Raw genomic sequence first — 22858 nt, 5'->3', positions numbered from 1 at the left:
ATGCTCTCAGCAAGCTTCTTCATACTACTGAAAACTGGAAACAACGTGAACGTCCATCAACAGGAACATGGACTAACAATTTGGAGTGTACTTGTACAATGAAGGACCCAATCAATCAATACTCATCAATAACAAGAAATGAACTACTGATACCCAACATGGATGTATCTCAAAAAAACATCTTGTTGAGTGAAAGAAGCCAAATAAAAAAAGACATACTGCACGAGTCCTCAAAAATGAAAGCAAACTAATCTATGTTGATACATGTCAGGAGAGGCTGCTCAGAGAGGTGAGGGGATCGAGTAGGAAAATGTACTTTTCTGGGAGAGTCTTGTGGTACAAAGGGGTTTAGGGGACAATTCTCAGCTGGCCAGACAGCTCCTGCTCCACCACCTTTGTTCCCACACCTTTGGTAACTCTTGGGTGGGGGTTACCCAGTGTACTATTGCGATATTGATCGTGCAGTAGAATTCCTTTGAGAAAGAATACGAAAGAGTGTGTAAATGCGTAGAAAATGTTATTTGTATTATGGAAATAAAGGAAGATCAACCGAGTGAGAAAAGCAAAGGCTATTTATTCTGAGCTTAAGATGGGGAGTCAGCCACCATCACATGCGTTTCGCCAGAGGCGCAAAGGCAGGCAGGGGAGTGGGAGAGCTTTCGCGTGGAAAAAAGGGAAGGCTTTAGTTGTGCCTGGACTTCAAGGCTGTTGGCATGAGGGCGTTGCAGCTGGGCTAACTAGAAGCAAGGCATCCTAGGTGACTGATTAGGGGTGCATATTTGGCTTTCTCGGGTGGGTCCAAAGGTGAACACAGAAACAAAAATTAGGGAACTCATCAGTTATTAATCAAGCCCTGACCACCTGGGTATCATACCTTCCTGGATTGTCACAAGAGATAGCAGACTGGCTTCCTTACTAGTGTGACTTACGGCAGGCTGGCTGCCTGGGTTGTTTACCAGAGATAAGGGGGCTGGTTTCTCGGGCATGTCGTGGGTGAAAGTCCTATTTTATATATGGCCTGGTCATCGTCAAAACATGCAGTCTCTCTGTATTCATCAGATGTGACTGATTAATGGAGAGAGAGGGAGCAAACGTGTGTTCATCACTGTTAGCTGCCTGAGATGATACAAACTAAAACTACTTATGAAGAACATTACTTCAAAGTGCTAAGCACTAACTGGGGGCTAAGACAGTATCCAGAGAAAAATAAATCTGTAGTAAGTAAACCAGGGTACACAGGAATCCAAGATGGATGGGTAGTTCCTGAAATCCCTCCTCCCTGGGTGAGGTTTTGAAAGCTGGGACTGAAAGTCTGGGCTGTTGTTTCTCTTTTCAACTTTTACAACATTGAGATAAAATGCACATTACAATAAAATTCGCCATTTTAATGGTTTCAAAGTGTGCAATTCAGTGGCTTTTAGTATATTTACAGTATATTCCAGAACATTTCCATCATACCAAAGAAAAACACAGTACCTGTTTGCAGCCAATCCCCCTATTTCCTGTCTCTATAGATCTATCTCTTCTAGACATTTCATATAAATGGAACCATGTGGGGGCACCTGGGTGGCTCAGCTGGTTAAGCGTCTGACTTTGGCTCAGGTCATGATCTTGCAGTTTGTGGGTTCAAGCCCCGCATGGGGCTCTGCGCTGACAGCTCAGAGCCTGGAGCCTGCTTCCCATTCTGTGTCCCTCTCTCTGCCCCTCCCCTGCTCATGCTCTCTCAGTCTCTCTCAAAAATAAATAAAAACATTACAAAAAAAAAAAAAACTGAAATGGAACCATATACAGTAATATGTGGCCTTTTGTGCCTGGCTTCTTTCACTGAGCATAACGTTTTCAAGGTTCATTCGTGCTGTGGCATGTATCTATACCTCATTCCCTTTTATGGCTGAATATTCCATAATAGGGACATGCCACATTTTATTTATCCATCCCTCAGTTGATGGGCACTTGGGTTGCTTCCACTTTTTGGCTATTATGAATAATGGTTTTATGAATATTCGTGTACAAGTTTTTGTGTGAACACCTGTTTTCAGTTTTACCTAGGATCATATGGTAACTCTATGTTTAATTCTTTTGAGAATCCGCCACTGTTTTCCAAAGCAGTCACACCATTTTACATTCCCATCAGCGCTGTTGGCTATTGTTTCTTGTGCCAGATTCTAGCCAACTGAAGGCTCTCCCATGTACAGCAGCTTCAGAGTAACCCTTCCTCCAGAATCTCCTTGGGATAGTGGGGGGTGGAGGGTGGGGAGGGTATAGCTCAGTGGCAGAGCATTTGACTGCAGAATCTCCTCGGGATTCTGTCAGGGATGTCTCTGCTCTTGGCTTAGCTACTCAATTCTTATCACTTGGGAGGTAGGGAGAGGGCTTCCTCCTTCAACCACGCTGAGACCCGAGGACCAGAGGAGAGATCATGTACTCTTTCCTTCCCCTTCCCTATCTCCTCAGGTCATTTTTTATTCCTGTAAGTGGAGGTGTTTATTTCTTTTGTTTGTTTGGTCTCACTTTGTTGGGGAGGAAAAGAGGAGAATTCACAACGTTTTAAAGTCAGGAGCTTCTGCCTTTTTAGAACTCAGCCTCTAAGGAGGTTTCATGTAAAACTATCAGTAACAGAGGAAGCAACAGAGAGCCTCAATTACATTCTTTGAAAGTGAAACTCAGTGCAAATTTGTTCCATTTCTCTCACGACCCAAATGCAACGTTTATTACGACAGTTAGCCACTGACTTCCAGCCTCCTCAACTGTAGCTGCACTTCTCAAAGAGATATCCTATAACACCTGCAGATGGCAGATTTTGCCCACGTTTCTACGGATCTGCCCAAGGAAGCACAACTAAATCGCCTTCCCATGGAAATACATGAATGGAAATTTATCAGGTGGTTACCTTTTTCTTGGAACTAAAATTTAGAGCGCTTTATTTTTATTTTATTTTTTTTTAATTTTTTTTTTCAACGTTTATTTATTTTTGGGACAGAGAGAGACAGAGCATGAACGGGGGAGGGGCAGAGAGAGAGGGGGAGACACAGAATCGGAAGCAGGCTCCAGGCTCTGAGCCATCAGCCCAGAGCCCGACGCGGGGCTCGAACTCCCGGACCGCGAGATCGTGACCTGGCTGAAGCCGGACGCTTAACCGACTGCGCCACCCAGGCGCCCCAAGAGCGCTTTATTTTTTTAATGTTTGTTTACTTTGAGAGAAAGAGCAAGTGCGCAAGCAGGGGAAGGACAGAGAGAGGGAGAGAGAGAGAATCCCAAGCAGGCCCCACGCCATCAAGCTTAACCGACCGAGCCATCCAGGCACCCCTGTAGTAATCTGCTTTAAAATAGTTGTACAATAATTTCTTCTTCTCAGAAAAGGATCTTTAAGGTATTCCTTAGAAGGAATACAACCCTCTCCAAGTCAAGCAATTCAGTAGAAATCCTAACATCCACATCTCAGGACTAAAAAGGCCAAAAGAGCATGGGGAAAGAAATGGAAACTGGCTTCTGAACACCAAGAATGGACCAAATAATATGCTTCACATTTTATAAATGTTATTGCATGTAATCTTTACGATTGCCCTTTAGCAAAGGTCCTTTTATCTCTTTTTCACAGATAAGGAAATGGGCTTAGAGAGGTTATGTTAATTTCCCAGGATCACATCAGTAAATAAACTGAAGGACTCAGGCTTTAGAGCTGGTGCAGCGCACTGGTTACTGGCCAGTGCTCCGGAGCCAGACTGCCTGCACTCAAGCCCTCATTCTGTCTGCCGCTTACTGTGTGATCTTGGACAAGCCACTTTATTTCTCTAAGCCTTGGTTACCTCCTCAGTGAAATGTAGACAACAGTAGTGTCTATCAGCTGTGGGCGTTAAATGAGATAATACTTATATATTTGTAAGCTAATACAACAGGGTTTCTGAGTTACGTCTGATTTTTGGATTGTCAGCAGCACCTGCTTTCTCTCTGAGTGGTGAGATTCTCACCTACTTTTCCAGCTTAGAGATGAAGGCATGGGAAAAGTCCCCTCATCCTCTGCTTCAGCAGAAAGCAAAAGTGAAAACTCCCAAACCATTGAAATTTTGGGCCTCAGCGGCTCCTGCAATGCTCCACAAAGCATGAGCACACATTGGGAAGCACTCTCGTGGTTCAGGCGCAGGCAAATCAATCCACGGCTTGAGTCACATCCCAAACGTGATTCTCTCCCCCCCCCCCCCGCCCCCGCCACCACATAAAACATCTTAGTTTATTAATCCTCTCATGAAAAATCCGCACAATCACCAGACAGTCACTGCAGAATCTTTACTCCTTGACAGTAAGAATTGCTACATCTTAGCCTAAGGATTTATTTGTTGCTCATGTGGTCTGGGCTGCATACAACATTAGTAACATATTGCATTCCTCTAAGATAAATGATAAATGTTTTTTTTTTTTCCCCACTTCCCAAAGGAGCTAATATTTAAGTGGCCAAGAAGGTCTCACTGGCATCAGGAAGACCTTGGTTCAAGCTCCACTGCCACGAGTCACTAAGGCTTTGAACCTCATCTGTTGAATAGGATAAAGCCACCTACCAAATAGGATGGTTATAAGAATTAAATGAGATAGTGCATATATTTAAGTGCTTAGCATACTATAGCAAGAACCCATATGGTAGCTATAATTATTATGTCATTGTAGAAAGCCGTAAAGAACACAAAAGAGTAAGGAAAAAAAAAAGCCACCGATAATTTCCCCTCCTAAAGGCAACTATGGTTAACTTCTGATTAGTCATCCTCTTTCTGTGTGTAGTTTGTCTTTCTATAGATCTGATATCATACCACACGCGGTCTATGCAGTCTGGGTTTGTTTTATTGTGTCTTTTTGGCCTATTATTATAACTTACACATATCCCCACGCCATCAACAGCTGAGAAGCACTTCTTTATGGCTTCTAACAATACAGCTTTTCCTGGTTATGAAGCCTTTGGGAATGAAATGGTCGTGCCTATCTTATCTTCCTGCCTCTTTGGGATCTGCCCTCCTGGCCTTGGGAATCCTCAAATCTGTCACCATCATCGCTTGGGACCACAGCAAAGAATCTCCTAAGGGCCTACAGGGGGTGGAGTGTGCAGGCCCCCCAAAACTCCAAAGGCAGCACTCTGTGGAGGCCACAACGTAAGGCAGTGCACAGAGCCTTGCTTCCACAGACATCTGCTCAACTGCCTCTCAAGTTTTTTTCCCACACAGTCTAACAGAAGCTGCCAGAAAACCAAAAACAAAACCCCCAAATCTGCTCATGTGCCTTCAGCTTGAAGTTCAATCTCCTCCTTCCTGGATACCTTTTCTATACCTTCTTTTCAACAAAAAAGCAAGATGTATGATTTGGCTTATTAAAAAAAAAAAAAAAAGCCAGGATATCAGAAATAAATTTGGTTTTTAACATTTGAGTTGCCAGAACTGTACTGTCCATGCTGACACAACCCTTGTTATCTGTTGACACATTACCTTGTTTTTTTCAGATAATGTAACTGTCTAATAACAGACCGTAAATATTTACTTCTAGATATAGAATTAGGGACAATCAAACATTACATTTAAAGTAAAGGTAATCATGTCTATAATATTTATTTTGGCCAACTACCTGGTTTTGGGGGAATTTTGGAACCACTGTTTGTTATTATTATTGTTCCTACCATAATTGATATTAAATAAAGAGTTTTCTTGAAGAAAAATGGCCATGTGGCTATACAGAGAAGACACTAAAATGAACTGAGAAATGGAAGATTGAGTTTTCCCTAAGACTCTGGCTCTATCAATAATGAGCTATGTGACCTTAAGGAGCCCAAATTCTCTGAAACTACCCCCCGTCTAAAACCAGGGACAATGAGCTCCACTTTGCCAGCCTTATAGAATTTTTATTCAGAGCAAATTAAATAATGAATGTAAAAGTAACTTGTCACTTCTAAAGAGCTATACAAACGTGTGTGTGTGTGTGTGTGTGTGTGTGTGTGTGTGTGTAGCACGGGCAGTTATTTTACTATGAAATGAAAAGGCAAGAGAGAAAAGACAGTGTCAAACACATCCTAACTGCTTTTTGAATTTTTATCTGTACGGTCAACAGGCATCCAGAAACGTTAAAAACAGATCACTGTGGATAATTCCACTTTGTCCACTTTTCCTCCACACATGCATCATGCTAATTAAAGGACCGGCTGTCTCCGTGCTGTGTTAGAGGAAACTGAAGTGTTAGGACAAGACGGACTGGCATGCCATCTCAAGGAGTCTATGCCAGCTAAGGAAGGACTGAGGGAGGTTAAGGAGTTAGAGGTACAGAGGATTGGGATCGCTGAGGCTATAAGAATTTAAAACTAGAAAGAAGGTATAAACAGCTTAGAATTTAAAGGAATGTTAGGAGATGGCTTTTCCCAAAGAGGGGAGCCATTATCCAAACCCCTCGACAAGTGATTTTCTGAAGCTATTATATGCAGCTCCTCCAGAGCCTGACATTTGATTACATTTAAAATTCATCTTTTGCTTCCCTTTTTCTTCCTCCCCCATGCACCATGTGTTCTTGCCCCAACCTCCCACTTTCCCCCTCCTTTGATTTCTTTCCATTTCAAATGCTTTTGAATGTCTAGCTCCAGTTCTGCACTGGCTTCCCTAACCTCTCCTTGCCTGGTTCTCCCCGGTGCGAACCTCCTGCCGACAGCATCATGTATGCACATTCCTCTTTGGAAAAATCACACCTCATTCTTACAGAGGAGACTTGGAAAATTATTCTGAACTATATTGCTGTTTTGTTTTGTTTTGTTTTGTTTTGTTAATAGAAAGATAAAAGCTTTAAATTCCAGGCTGTTTCCCTATAAGGAGAGGACATGGGAGGGAGAGAAGCGATGGTAGTTCCAAACCGGCTCAGACTTGGTCATTGGTGGTGGCAGGATGCCATTCTCATTCCATCCGGGCAGGATCCGCTGGCCAGAGGCATTCAGTCAAAGCAGGTGGGGGGGGGGGGCAAGGGAAGGAATACAGGTAGGCTGACAGAGACTTGCAAAGATGGAGAGAAAGAGAAAGAGGTAAAGTAAAGCCAAGAGGGGATGGGGAAGGGCAGTAGTCCGAAACAAGGAGGGAGGGGATGGGTGGGGGGAAACAGCAGGGAATAAAGTAAAAGGGAGAAGGAGGGGCTGAAGAGAACAACAGAAACAAAGCAGGTGGCAGAAGACAGAAACGGTGGGGGGCAGTGGGGGCAGGAGTCGAGAGAGTGGGGACAGCGCCTGGGAGCGAGCGGCCGGACCGGAGAGAAGAGAGGAGGGCGCGGGAAAGACTGCCATGCCTAGCCTCGGTCTGTGTTTACTTCCTTACACTGTCATCGGTAGCTGCCTTATCTATTTTCACCTCTGGCAGGAGCCGCCCGCCGATGTGGGAGCCGGGGCCGCCGATGAGGGACACCACGCCGTTGCAGTCGACCGTGCTGTTGCGCTTGACGCTGCGCCGCAGGCTGGGGAAGATGCGCGACGAGCGGCTGCCCTGGCTGTAGCCGCTGTAGCCGCTGTAGCTGCTGCGGCGCTCGCGGGCCCGGATCGGGATGAAGAGCGAGTCCCGGCGGCCCTCGCTCTCCTCCACCGTGCTGTGCTCGTCGTCCGCGAACTCGTTCTCCGAGCCCGGGTCGCGGAACCGCCCGGGCCCTCGGAAGCTGAAGATGCTGCTTTTGCTGTTGTGGCGGGAGAGGAACGGCGAGCCCGGGATGCTGAGCAGTGACTGCAGGGGCGGGGAGAGAGAGACACACACAAGAGACGGCGTGAGACGGGAGGCTGACCCTGTACAGGCCCAGCAAGGGCGGTTTGCCTCCCCCTCCCGGCCCTACCCTTGCATTCCTGGTATGAGAACACACGTGTTTCCAGAGAGCACTTCTGGAGGTTGCGTTTATACCACTGTCCACATCCATAATCACTCACTTCTTGCCCCATACCCTTGAGATGCATCTGGCTTTGAGCAGGTAGCCATACACAAATTCTACTCCTGTTTGCCCATGCATTACAACGATGCTTTTACCCCGTGCTCTATGTAGCTAACCACGGGGAAAGACATCGGTGTGTCTATTTCGCAGTACTATGAGCTCACCTGAAGTGTGCCTTTACTCAAGTTAGACTCCAAGCCACACGTGGCAAAAAGGAGAGAATTTAAAAGTGCTCTATCATTATTAAAAGTGCTATTCTCTCAATGAGTACATGCCCCGGAGATAAGTAGTATGCCAACAATAGTCTTGAAGTAGCTTTTGTTCAGTTGAATATTATGTATGTTTCCTTCTACTCCATTTTAAACTTAAAAGTTTATTTACTTTTTTTTTTTTTTAATTTTTTTTCAACGTTTATTTCTTTTTGGGACAGAGAGAGACAGAGCATGAACGGGGGAGGGGCAGAGAGAGAGGGATACACAGAATCGGAAACAGGCTCCAGGCTCTGAGCCATCAGCCCAGAGCCCGACGCGGGGCTCGAACTCCCGGACTGCGAGATCGTGACCTGGCTGAAGTCGGACGCTTAACCGACTGCGCCACCCAGGTGCCCCAAAAGTTTATTTACTTTGAGAGAGAGAAAGAGAGAGAGAGAGAATGTGAGCAGGGGAGGGGCAGAGAGAGAATCCCAAGCAGGCTCTGTGCTGGGGTGGGGTGGGGGGGGACTGGGGGGGGGTGGAGCTGGGGGGGGGGCAGGTGGGGATTGATTCCATCATCTTTAAAATCATGACCTGAGCCAAAATCAAGAGTCAGATGCTTAACTGACTGACCCACCTAGGGGCTCTCCTCTATTCCATTTTAAAGTCAACATTTTTTTTTATCACAAGTTTAAATATTTGTAAATTATATAATTCCCAGCGCTGACATTTTGAAATGAAACTTTTATTTACCATTTACAAATTTTTCCTCATTTCTTTTTCTCCTTCATCTCATACTTCCCTTCCATATTCCCTAGAGAATTGTGTGCTAATGCATATTGTTATGCTTTAACGCATTTTACTGATCACCTTTGAATACTTTTCTGCAACCAAAAATTATAAATAACTGTACTTAAAATTTCAAAATTTTCCTGTGATCCTGAGTCTCTAAGAATTTTTAAAAATTCTCCTGGATTGGGGCACCTGGGTGGCTCAGTACGTTAAACATCTGACTCTTGATTTCAGCTCAGGTCATGATCTCACAGTTGGTGAGTTCGAGCCCAGAGTCCAGCTCTGCTCTGGCAGCATGGAGCCTGCTTGGGATTCTTTCTCTCTTTCCCCCCTCTCTCTCTCTCTCTTCCCCTCCCCTGCTAGCATATACTCTCTCTCTTGAAATAAACATAAAAAAAATTCTCCTGGATTTTTTATTATAATTCTTATTAATAAAATTGATTGAGATATATAAATATAGGGTGCCTGGGTGGTTCAGCGGTTGAACATCCAACTTCAGCTCAGGTCATGATCTCGCGGTCCATGGGTTTGAGTCCCATGTCGGGCTCTGTGCTGACAGCTCATAAATATACATTTTATAAGTAATTATTAAGCTTAAAATGGGTATTTTATTAAAATGTATCTCCTAATGAGTTTTTAAAATTGGTGTTTTGGGGGTTGAAATATTTGTATTATTTATTACTAGAATCAAACATGGCTCAACATCAACCTTCCCTTCCCTTTCTAGTATTAGATTTTAAGAGCTCAAAAACCTTATTCACACAAATAGTACCTGGGAACAGAAGAATTTTATTGTAGCAATGTCACTCAATTCTTTGAACTCCTTACAAATTATATGCCAAAATCACATAGTAAGCTATTAGCAAAATTTATCTTAATCAGCTGACAGTCAAATTAGGCAGTCTTTCAACTTTATTGGAAGCAAAGAACTATAAACCAACCAACTTGCCAAATTTGTTACCTAGTTGTTAGAAATATTCCATGTCTTGTTTTCTGAGGATACCAAAAAAAGCTTAAGTTTTATTAATAATTATATGGGTTACTCTTACAGGGGTTATTCTTCTTCTTAAAGGAACCTTATCTAACCCAAAAGAAAAAGGTGGAATAATCAAAATATCATTACTTTCAATATATCACTGCCAACATTAATTTTTCCAATATTAGTTTTTTAATAAAATAAGTTTATCTTATCACATGCCTTCAAGATATTTTCATCAAAACCTTAAAGCCACAGATTTAGCCTGTTTCATTTATAAAAATATCCACTGTATGATACAAGCCAGTCCTTACTGTCAAACCACTTGACCAACTCACACTTTTTTTTAATTTGAAAATTATGACCTTATTTTTCCATTTTAAAATTAAAAAAATTTTTTTAAATGTTTATCCATTTATTTTTGAGAGAGCGAGCAGGGGAGGGGCAGAGAAAGAGGGAGACAGAATCCCAAGCAGGCTCCATGCCGTCAGCACAGAGCCCAATGCCGGGCTTGAACCCACAGATGTGAGATCATGATCTGAGCCGAAACCAAGAGCCGGACACTTAACCGACTAAGTTTCCTAGGCACCCCAGACCTTATTTTTCCTTTTAAATAAATGTAGTAATATATATCCCAGTGACATCCATCCAATTCCTGATTTTAAATTTTTTTTTTTCAACGTTTATTTATTTTTGGGACAGAGAGAGACAGAGCATGAACAGGGGAGGGGCAGAGAGAGAGGGAGACACAGAATCGGAAACAGGCTCCAGGCTCTGAGCCATCAGCCCAGAGCCCGACGCGGGGCTCGAACTCCCAGACTGCGAGATCGTGACCTGGCTGAAGTCGGACACTTAACCAACTGTGCCACCCAGGCGCCCCCAATTCCTGATTTTAAAACACCTCAATAGCCCTGAGTATAAGACAGATAAATTCAGAAAGCCTTACAATGGATTTAAATTTCCTTGGTTAAAGAAAACTTAAAGACCCAAATATTTTCAATTGTCTCTTTGTTTGGCATCCCCCTCGGCCCCCCAATTTTTATACCTCAGGGCAATGTTCTACGCCAAAGGCAGTGCCTTCCTATTGTACATATGATTTTGTTCTAATGAAAAACGGTAAGGTGACAGACACAGAGACAACTGCCTTTGGAAGAGTCTATTAGTCACAGCTCCCACGAGAAGGGGGCATGCCACGCCATGCCATGCCATGCAGGGCCTCCTGGGGAGGTAGCAGGGTCAGTTAGGAGGCAGAAGAGCAAGGGAAAAGCATGGTTCAGAGCCTGGATGGTGGTCTCCCTAGCAGGAACAGGTGAGGCAGAGCAGGCACATCTGAGAAGTCCAGGATTGGTCAGTTTGAATAATTTCAATAGGCTCTGGGCTACAGGACTGGTCCTAGCTGCCCAACGCCTGGCCCTTGGAGTGATTTAGGGCAGGGGAGACACTGGTGTGGTATATCTTGGCATGTGAGCTTTAGATAAAGTTGGGGATGAGGGTTTGGATCGATCCATTTGCATATGAAAGGCACACTCCCAGGCAAGTTGTTCAGTGTCCAGGAATTAAGTCTGCACTGGGAGGGGCAGTCTCTCCCCAGCTAGCAAGGCTCCTAAAATGTCAAAGCATCATAAAATACAGAAAATAAAAACCATAAGTACTACAGTAGGATCCCAAGATTGGATTGAGGGAGGGATGGGAAATATCTTTGAGCTTCTACCCACACGTTCAGTTCAGTGGAACACAGAACTCTGAGGTTCTGTGTTAGATGTTGACAGTGTCTTCGGAGTATGTATCTCCTTGTAAGGCTCACTAGAGAGAAATAAGGCCAGAACTCTTGGGCTCCTTTGTTAAATCCCATGATCACACTTAATTTCATCAATCCTCCCAGCTTTGACTCTAATTTACTTTTTCCATTTTATCTTTTACCTTTTCCCTTCACAGACCTTACCATTGAGCCACGCTGCGTTCAGGTCTTTATTTTCTATACCTCCAGCTGTGGAGGTTCTCTCTACTGTCCGTGGTCCAGCCCTTCACCTTCTTCCTCAACAAACTTCCTTCACCCTTCAACAGCATGGAGCCTCTCTTTCACAGTACTTGCGCTCTACTTTTTGCTACAGTTCTTTGTATATATGCTTTTAGCTCTCTCTCTCTCTCTCTCTGTCTCTCTGTCTCTTTTTTTAATTTTTAGAGGGAGTGCGCATGCAGATAGGGGAAGGGCAGAGGGAGAGAGGGAGAGAATCTTAAGCAGGCTCCATGCTCAGCACGGAGCCCAATGCGGGGCTCAATCCCGCGACCCTGGGTTCACAACCTGAGCCGACATCAAGAGTCAGACACTCCACCGACTGGGCCACCCAGGCGCCTCTAGCTCTCCTTTTTGACGAACTATAAGCTCTTCAGAGGGTCACACTGCCTGATTCATCTTTGTATCTCTTGGTGTGCTTTGTACATTGTAGGTGCAGTGCTTAATTTAATGAACAGGTACTTGGGTTGTATACTATAAATTAGCCACCCACACCTTAGCATTATCCCACACCTGCACTGGGTCACTGCTTCGCTTCTCATAGCAAGCTTCCCTGGACTAAATCTGTGATTTTGCTCACACTACATGGTACATTAGGTCTCCACATTAGGAAAGAGGTTTCATTTCTTTGACGAATGATCATTAAATACCTATTGTGTACTAAGTGATATGGATACAGTTGTAAAGAAGACATATAGCATGGTCCCTGTCCTCTCAAACCTTGCAGCCTAGTAGGAAATATATACTACAGGAGATCTATTCTTAACCGGTAGGAAAGTGATAAGATAATGATCAATTTAGTGACCTACAAACACATAGAAATCAGGATCCCGAGACAGTACACACTAAAAGAAAATAATTTATGTCTTACTGTTTAGTTCCCTGTTCCATTCTTGGCAAAAGAGCTGATGGTAATAAATGTGGAAGGGGAAAAGAGAACCCAATATTCAATCCTGCTCTAGCCCATTCTCTAAGGAGATACATCCTGAGGGTAGCCAGCCCAGCCCGTCACTGGTCTCAGTTTCCCTGGGCTAGAGGGTTGCAATGATGACCCAGGACTCTTGGCTCTATTAATTCCTGGGATCCAGGCTACTTTATGAAATGGGTGGGCCTTACCTTCCTTCTGTTTTCAAAATCTTTCTTGTCCACCGACCAAGAGCTTCACACATCACAGTTCACTAGAAATACTACCTTAGGTCTAGGTGTTTGCTCGGCAGAATGGCTATGGGGTGTTCTCGATTTGAGGAGGTGGCCCTCATATTCCATGGAAAAACTGAGGATTTTAGGGTATCCATGCCAGCTGTCTGTTGGGACCAGGCTTAACAATGACTGGGATCCTTAGGATGTGATAAGTTACTGATTTAAATGTTCTATGTCCATGCCATATTTCACTTTTTCCAGAACTGGACCCACAAAAGTATGGCCAACTCATCTTTGACAAAGTAGGAAAGACTATCCAATGGAAAAAAGACAGTCTCTCTAACAAACGGTGCTGGGAGAACTGGGCAGCAACATGCAGAAGGATGAAACTAGACCACTTTCTTACACCATTCACCAAAATAAACTCAAAATGGATAAAGGACCTGAATGTGAGACAGGAAACCATCAAAACCCTAGAGAAGACAGCAGTGAAAAACAGCTCGTTCTTAAAGTGTGGTCTAGGGACTCCTGGGGGTCCTGTGACCCTCTTAAGGGGGATCAAGAGGTCAAAACTATTTCATAACAATACTAAGATCATATCTTCCTTTATCACTTTCATTTTCTCACAAGTGTAGAGTGGACTCTGGAAGCATGACAGTTTCACAGTATTTAGACTTTTCTTATGAGCTGTTAGTGATAATAATGTATGTGATTTTTAAAACTTGTGTGTGGCAGTACTTGGAAGATGTGTGTAAGTCAATGAACAGATATTCCCTAAATGATCAATGCATGATGCTACTAATCACTCATGAGTTAATGATCTATGGTGATAAATACAGCAAAGAATTTTAATGTAACAGACTTACAGTTTCAAATTCTATACTGCAACTAATCACTGAAAAAACAATAATTGCGCTGAGTTTTGGAATAGCATCAAAGATGAATATTCATAATTATCTGAAAAGGCTTTTAAATTTTCCACCCTTTTTTTGTCATTTTTAAAAAATGTTTATCTTTGAGAGAGTGAGTGAGAAGGGGAAGGACAGAGAGAGAGGGGGACAGAGGGCCCGAAGCAGACTCCAGGCTCCGCGCTGACAACAGAGAGACCAACATGGGGCTCGAACCTATGAACTGTGAGATCATCACCTGAGCTGAAGTCGGACGCTTAACTGACTGAACTACGCTGGCACCCCTATTCCTCCCTTTTCCTTTTCTTTTCTTTTTTTTTTAAAAAATTTTTTTAACATTTATTTATTATTGAGAGACAGAGAGAGAGCATGAGCATGGGAGGGGCAGAGAGAGGGGAGACACAGAATCTGAAGGAGGTTCCAGGCTCTGAGCTATCAGCACAGAGCCTGACGCGGGGCTAGAACTCACAGACAGCGAGATCATGACCTGAGCCAAAGTCAGACACTCAACCAACTGAGCCACCCAGGCGCCCCATCCTTTTTCTAATTACATCCGTACGAAACTAGATTTCCTTCAAATATGTCAACCCCCCAAATTTTTTTAACATATCCTTTTTTTTAATGTTTATCTATTTCTGAGAGAGAGAGAGAGAGAGAGAGAGAGAGAGAGAAAGAGAGAGAGGCGAGTGTGTGTGTGTGTGGGGGGGGGGGGGTAGGGGCAAAGAGAGGGAGACACACAATCAGAAGCAGGCTCCAGGCTCCAAACTGTCAGCACAGAGCCTGACGGGGAGCTCAAACCCATGAACTGTGAGATCATGACCTGAGCTGAAGTTGGATGTGCAACCCATTGAGCTACCCAGGCGCCCCTATTTTTTTTTTAAGTAATCTCTACACCCAGTGTAGGACTGGAACTCAAAACCCCAAGATCAAGAGTCACATGCTCTATCAATTGAGCCAGCCAGGCGCCCCTATCATTATTATTTTTAGGTAAATCAGTAAATAAACATGTTTAATATTTTTAAAGTTCTTAATTTAATAGTAATTATTAAATTACATATTGTAGATATTTAATTATTAAATTTCTTAATTTCTAATATAAATTAAAAGCACAGTTAAAAAAAGCACTTTGAGGTCTTCAATTTTTAAGAATATTAAGGGGGCCTAGGGGCAGCTGGGTAGCTCAGTCAGTTAAGCATCCAACTCTTGATTTCAGCTCAGGTCAATCACTTCTCAACCTTTTGGCTAAGATCAAGTGTAGCTCAGGTCAAGATCCTGGGGTCTAAGATTGAGCCAGGTATGGGGTTCCACACTGCGCATAGAGCCTGCTTAGGATTTTATTCTCTCCCTCTCCCTCTATCCCTCACTTTCTCTCTCTCTAAAAAAAAAAAAAAAGAATATCAAGGGGTCTTAAGACCAAAAAGCTTGAGGAATACTGTAATAGAAAAATTAAAACACTGTGCAAAATTGAACTCAACTTAATATTTATAAACTGTCCTAAGCCCTAAAACCAGAGCAGTAATTTTATAGAGAAATGAGTAGGAGATTGGGTGGGCAGATGTCTTAAGGGCTCTCTACAGATGGCAACACAGGAAACTGAACTGAAGCCATGTTCACTGGTGAGCCAACAGAAGAGATGACCATGGATGTGTGGAGGTGAGTGGGGAGGGAGTGGCTGCACACGGTCATGTACAGGAATACAAGCTCTGTGGTCCAAAGGACCTGGTTCAAATCTTGACTGAAACACCTACTAGCCATATAACCTTAGATAAGTTAACGACTCTAGGCCTCAGTTTTAGTCTTTCTTCCAGATAAAATCAGAGGAACTGCAGAAGAGTCCTGGGACAAAGAATATTACTTCCATGTAGGGTTTCTAAGCAAGTCTTGGCAGATAGCCACGGCCTCTAGGAATCTACAATTTTTTTTCAGATGGGGAAATTAGAGGAAGTGAACATTTTCATGCAAAGCAGGACATTTCAGAAGCCCAGTTTTATTTTTTGAGCTAGGGAGCAATCAGTGCAACTCTGTGCTAAAGCCAATAGATTAATCAGAGACCATTCAATAACAGCACTAAGGTATTCATTAACCAGCTCAGTGATGGCTCTCAAGACAAGGGTTGGATTACAATGAAGCTGCAATCATACTTTTCCCCAAAAGAGGCAGAACTAGGAGAAAGGTGAGGCGAAGGTGAGACCGAGATGGCTCTAGGCCACAAAGAAGTCCCAGAAGGGGTGAAATCAGATTTATAAAAGTCCCCCATTCATCTGTCCAACAAATATCTGAACACTAGCCATATGCATGCCTTGCCTTTAGCACTTTATCTAAGAGAGGAAAGAATAGTAGGAGTAAAAAGCAACACATAAAGAGATACGTAGGAAACATAATGGAAAGATAAAATGGTAATTCCCACTGAGGTGTGGAGTCGGGGAGGGCTGGGAAGGTTTTTTGAGAGAAGGATGTGAAGAGGAAGTACGATGTGGACCCTGAGAGCAAGAAAAATAGGGCATCTTAGAGAGGGGGTTCCTGGAGCAAATCTGAGGGTAGGAAACAAACCTCGTAGATGAGAAGCATCTAGTAGTTCATTCTGGCCTAAGTGCAGGGCGGCTGACAGGGCACAGTGACTGGGATTGAAAAGGCCAGGAGCGGGGAGCACTATAATTTCCAACTAGGGGCTGGCACTTGGTTGGTAAATAGACTGAATCTGTTTAGGGTAATTTCCTCTCCTATTCTTTGTAATAACTATTCTACACTGTCAATATTTTCTTTAAACACCCCTCTCATTTCTTTAAACTCAACCTCTTGGGGCGCCTGGGTGGCTCAACTGGTTAAGCATCTGACTCTTGATCTCAGCTCAGGTCATGATCTCATGGTTCATAGGTTCGTGCCCCAAGTCGGGTTCCGTGCTGAGAGTGCCCCTCTCTCTGCCCCTCCCCTGTTTGTGCGCATACTCTCTCTTGAAAATAAACTTTAAACTCAACCTCTCATTCCCTTCAATAGGACTTTGAATTTCCTACATTACTGCAAACTACAGACATTCCAGTGTCATCTTCTTCAACTTCCTACTCCCTATCTACAAACTTATCCACACCCGCATGTCCTGACATTTTCGGGTAAAAGGTAGCCCCTTCCTGTTAGAGACTCTATCTAGTTTCACGTCTTCCAAGACTGTGCTCCAGTTTCTTTTCTATTCGACTCCGTTTTCGACCTCTACTTCCCCTTCTTCTGGGCTCCCCCACTGCAGATTATAAAAAATACTTACCTTCCACCCATAGCTTTCAAGAAGCTTTTATGAGATGTCTACCCTCATCGTCTCCAGTTCTCACTTAATATGGCATCCATCCTTACCCTGGACTGAAGTGTGTCTTTAAAGTGCTCAGTGACTTATATTGCCAAATCCAGTGCTTATTTCCAATTCTGATCTCATGAAGCATTTCTGTTAACTTTCAATCCACTGACCACTCGCCTGCTTTCTCCAATCTTTGTGCTCTCCTGGTTTCACTGAACTGGTCCTCTCAGCACCTCTCATGACTGTTCATTTGTTTTTCTTCATGAGCTCCATCTGCGATGCCCATGAACATCAGAGGTGGAGGCCCTAGCCCACTGTTCCTTCACCTGACACAACCGCTTTGAGCACCTCATCAAGTCTCACGGTTCCAGTCACCAGGTGTCGGCTCAGGACCTCTTCCCAAAGACGTCATTTGATTATCTGTGTGTCTAAAAGACCTCTCTACTTGGTTATAGGGTGTCCAAACGGGAACATACTTTTCTTCCCCATCTGGAATATCCTTTCTTCTGCCCTATTACTCCCTCATCAACACACACACACACACACACACACACACACACACACACACACACTACCTAACTCCTGTTTATCCTTTATTTACCTTCCCGAGAAAGTCTTTGCCAAACCTCCAGGTTGCGGTACATCCCGTGACCTCTAAAACATTCCAGCCTATTTCAATTATGGAAAAACATGGAACCATCCATGGTATTATAGAAATAAGTTTTGGTGGCCGCTCCACTACACTGTTAAGTTCCTTAGGAGAGGGACAGTGTTTTAATCACCGTGAATCTCTGGGAGTCAGCATAATCCCTGATGCATGGTAGGCACTCCACAACTGCTTGGTGGTGAATAATGAGAGCTCTGTTTTAGGAAGTGCTCTGTTGACAGTATATACAACATAAAGGAGAGGGAGAATGATCAGAGGAAACAAACCCGCAGTGGATATAACTGAGGTAGAACGGACTAATACACGTGAACTAAGATACAGTTAATAGGATGGGAAGTGGGGGAGGGACACGAGAGATTCTGCTGTGATCAAGTGAACAGGACTGGCAGAGGCTGAACTGGGAGGGGAGAGGTGTTAGGGAGAAGCACAATGGTCACCTCTCGGAAACAAGCAAAGACACAGGGTACGCTGCCAGAAGACCAGTAACTGTCATCTATTTCATACCGGACTAACTTTCTAGCATTTCCTTAAAATTGGGAATTTAATGGCCTCAGGATTGGATTTTGGTGGTGTTCTTTGAAATCCAAAAATAGGTGTTATGTGGTGATATTTATAGTAATAGAATGCTCAGTAATTACCCGTAAGTCCTCTCCTCTCTCTTTCTCTTAGTTTCCCCATTTATCAAAGTTGGGTACAACTGGAGGCTTTTAACCTACCATAGGCTAATTTATCAGCATGACATTATATATCTAGAATAATTAATTACTAGAATTTGCCACACTCAAATAAGGTGACGTAGAGTTTCAGGACTCTTTTTTTCTTTAACCTACAATTACATGCAATTCTTAAACAGAGATGTTTGAAAGCTAAATTCTGATGTTCCAACGTTTAAGGAGAGGGGTAGAATGGAAGGCCTACTGGTGTGAAAGGGACTTTACGGCTGCAGTAAGGCTGCCAGAGGTGATCACACGGTCCTAGGGCTGGCCCAGAGCAGAGAGGGGAGGGCAGGACTGGAGCAGAGGACAGCCCTAACACGCCCACAATGCTCCCTCTAGAGGATAGTACGGACCATGGAGAGACAGGCCTGAGGACGCAGGGAAGGGGCTGGAAAATGTAGAGCAAACGGGGGGAATGTGAGAATCAAGTGAGATTAGGAAAAGGAGATTTCTTAGGCTTATTTGACCCAGTGCAAATAGTTTACCTGATTCATGATGGAAAACTTCCTTCCTATTCTGTTGTCTGGCAGCCGAAAGCCCTTCCTCCTCATCCCGTCTTCCGACTCTGACTTAAAGACCTTTTCAGGATCCCCTTTTTCCTCTCCTTCGGAGAGCTCCTTCTGCTTCCTCTTCTTTCTCCTATTACGTCTTTCTTTGGCACTCTTGGAGCTGAGTTTGGATACTTCAGAGGAGCTCCGAGGAGAGCCTACCCCTTCTTCACCTTCCTCCTCTATGGCATCTTCTGAGACCGTGCCGGCGGAGGTGGCCATCGCTGCCGCCTGGAGGGGGGAGCCACAGTGACAGGCCAGTCAGAAGCAGTTAACTGGAGCTGCAAGGAGCCAAGCAATCAGGGCAGTTCATTTCCTTTCCCACGGATAGGGGAAGCAGGGAAAAAGGAGGAGGGCGAACCAGCCCGGAGAGGAGACTGCGGCCAGGACTTGGCTATCTCCATTTTCTGGTTGATCTGTATTGTGGCACACAGCCACACACACTGTGGCACACACTGTGTAATCAGAGCAGAACCCAGGGGGAAGAACTCAGGGATTTATTCTCTGAAGTATCTCTGACAAGAACGTGGCCGCCTCCTTGGTACCAAAAGATTTCTTCTGGACAACTCTGAAAATGAATGCTAAGAAACCAAATTATACACATTATGGGCCCAACGGTGTAAAAACGCATGTATGTTTGGACAAGAATCAGAAAGCAAAGCGTTAGGGTGGTGGGACCACTAGACTGGTTTTCAAATTTTATTTTACTCTTTTACCTGTATCTTCTTTTCAATGACAACCAATATTTTCATGATCGCAGAGAATGTATGAAGGAGATCCTACTGATGGCCTCAACAAAAAGGCTATGCTTATAGGAAGCACTATATATACTGCTCTGGCCGCTTGCTTCCCCCGCCCAGCCACCCTAGCAGTTGAACGCTAAACAGCTGAGAAATTCAAGTAGAGATCATGTTAACAAACTATTCGGCCGTTAAGACAAATGGAATAATTGGGCCAGCCATCTGCGGTTGTCACTTGGGTTATTTTAATCAGATCAATGGCTTCTATTTGACAACGTGCCTCGAGAAGATCAACTGCAATGGCAATGAGATAGGGCCTTAGTCACGGTGATCTGGCAGGAAGGACTGTATATCGCAAAGCACCGATCACCAACCTGTGCCTCTTCCTGTTGCTTTTTCAGTTGCTCCAACATTGCTTTGAATTCAGCCTCTTTTTGCTCTGCTTCCTCCAGGGTTGCCTGATTCTGTTCTTCATAAGCCATGGCCACCACAGCCAAGATCAAGTTCACCAGATAGAAAGAACCCACAAAGATGACCAAGACGAAGAAGATCATGTACGTTTTCCCAGCAGCTCGCAGGGTCTGTGAAGACGAAGACCGTTTTCTGAGTCCTATGCATCAAATGAACCAGGCTGAAACTACCTCGTGGGATAATGTTCGTCTGCAGGGGCACCACTGCAGTTTTGACAGAACAGTCCTTTGTTGTGCGGTGTGCCTTCAATACTGCAGAGTACTTAGCATCCCCAGTGGCCAAATGGCTTCCTCCAGCCTCAATTCAGAGTAAATGTCACTAGTACCTCCAATGCCTTGTGACAGAAAAAATCCGCTTCCCTTTCCGAGTACTCCTGATATACTCCTTTCATGGAAAAATACTTGATTGTTTTTAAAGGGAAAAATGCTCCGAGCTAAGGATTATATTTGCCTTCGTTAGCTGATTCTAAAACAAGTATAAAGAAATGAATACAAGACTTCAGCTCATTTATCTACTGGTCCTCAAAGAGCGTTAACAGATAAATTCCATCTTAGGGATCGGGTCCAAGTCATAGGAAGTCCCCATCTTGAGTGACATCCTTCCTTTCCTTCTGCAATAGGGTGGGTTTTTAAAGAGAGATGTGGCATAAATAACAGTGGAGAAAACAGTAGGAAGGAGGATCCTAGGACTAGTCCTTTCACTAGCTGTGAGCAAATGGACATCAAAGAACACTTGGGTTTTAGTTTATGTATATGCGACTTACTCTTACTTAGTTTTCATCATTATTTAAAAAAAAATTTTTTTTTAATGTTTATTTATTTTTGAGAGGCGGGGGGAGGGGCAGAGAGAGGGAGACACAGAATTCGAAGTAGGCTCCAGTCTCTGAGGTGTCAGCATAGAGCCCGACGTGGGGCTCGAACTCTCACCGGTGAGACATGACCTGAGCTGAAGTCTGATGCTTAACTGACTGAGCCACCCAGACGCCCCCATTGTTATTCTTTTCAACTACAAATAGTAAATGAAACTTAGCATCAACCACAAATATTTCACAAGAAAGATTTGAACCTGAGAGAACTCTAGGCTGTCCTATAGGATCTGAATTGGAAGATTCCCTTCAAGGGGGGCCTGGCTGGCTCAGTCAGTTAAGTGTCCGACTTCGGCTCAGGTCGTGATCTCATGGTTCGCGGGTTTGAGTCCCGCGTGGGGCTCTGTGTTGATGGCTCACAGCCTGAAGCTGCTTCAGATTCTGTGTCTCCCTCTCTCTCTGTCCCTCCCCTGCTTGCACTCTGGCTCTCTCTCAAAAATAAATAAACATTAAAAAAATTAAAAAAAAAAAGAAGCTTCCCTTCGAGACATTCCTTCATGCCTGAAGGAGACATATTTCTTATTCTTGAACTGGCATCACCAAACACCAGAGTCAAATAGAAAACAATGAATTATCACGGAATTTCCAAGCTGGAAGACCCTTAGCAATCACCTAGACTTACTCCTCCATCACCACCAGCAAAGTTAAATGACTTGCCTAGTCACCAGTATAGCCCAACAGAATGGCAGACCTTTTTTTTTTAATCTGTCACAACCTGTCTGTATAACATATGTCCACATATGTTACAAATCTCAAAAATGTTATGTTTAGAATCCAAGGTCTTCGTGGATAGAAATCTCATCTTTCTAATGTCTAGCATGGTGCTTTGTAGAGTATGTTTAATTGATATGCCTTAAAAAGACACCCTAAGCCAAAAATCTGAGCAGAGAAACACTGCAGATGGTCTGGTGAAACAACAGGAAGTAAACCGAGATAGCAGATTCCCAGGCCAGGCAAAAGGCTGTCAAGGCTGTGAGCCTCTACAAGCTTTACATGACTGGGCACTAAAGAAACAGGGGCAAGAGCTGGGAGAGTTCACTTAATTGTGTAAGTCAGCTGACTCTGAGAAATAATATCCCAAGATCCTGTACAATGCCTTCCCTGAAGGTCTCTTACACAGAATGTCCCCAACCCCATACCCTCATACAAATTCTGTCACCAAAGAGAAAAAGCACTCAAAAGAGAGGTAGTACTACTTACCAGCTGATACAAATTTTCCCAGTAGTCCTGGGTCATAAGGCGAAATAATGCCAAGAAGGCCCAGCTGAACGTGTCAAAGCTTGTGTAACCGTAGTTGGGGTTCCTTCCTGCTTTCATACACTGGTACCCCTCTGGGCATTGTCTGAGAAAAGAAAAGGAATTTCAGGGCTTTTCAACATCATTGTACCCAGTCATCAACTGTAAGTCATCTCTAGGACTATGGAGATAACAAATAACCATCTAGAAAGTCAGGCCAAAATACAGGTGTTAAAAAAAGAAAAGGTCAACGTTTCAAAAAACGATGTCTTGGGGACAGCCTAGGATCAGAATCGCCAGGCTTGCCTCTTGAAAATGCTGATTCCTATGTCCTACCCAGACCTAGGTATACAAGCTCTAGATATGGGAGCCACGAATCTGCATTAAAAAAAAAAAT

General features: G+C 43.9%; 1 protein-coding gene across 10 annotated transcripts in view; it reads right to left on the bottom strand.

The window, feature by feature from the left end:
* Positions 1 to 22858, bottom strand: part of SCN8A (sodium voltage-gated channel alpha subunit 8) — a 179174-nt gene that overhangs the window by 54329 nt on the left and 101987 nt on the right. For 6 of the 10 annotated variants that reach the window (XM_023257081.2, XM_023257082.2, XM_023257080.2 and 3 more), the window contains 4 exons: positions 22426 to 22567; positions 20264 to 20470; positions 19087 to 19380; positions 7320 to 7715 (listed from right to left, as the gene is read on the bottom strand). In XM_023257081.2, coding sequence (XP_023112849.1) covers positions 7320 to 7715; positions 19087 to 19380; positions 20264 to 20470; positions 22426 to 22567 — 1039 coding nt within the window. The remainder of the gene's footprint in view (positions 1 to 7319; positions 7716 to 19086; positions 19381 to 20263; positions 20471 to 22425; positions 22568 to 22858) is intronic. The other 4 variants (XM_023257084.2, XM_023257086.2, XM_023257083.2 and 1 more) reach the window with 1 other exon arrangement.

Source organism: Felis catus, chromosome B4 (assembly GCF_018350175.1).
Source record: "Felis catus isolate Fca126 chromosome B4, F.catus_Fca126_mat1.0, whole genome shotgun sequence".
NCBI lineage: Eukaryota > Metazoa > Chordata > Mammalia > Carnivora > Felidae > Felis > Felis catus.
The sequence above is the reverse complement of the archived record's forward strand: the minus strand, read 5'-3'. Positions and strand labels throughout refer to the sequence as shown.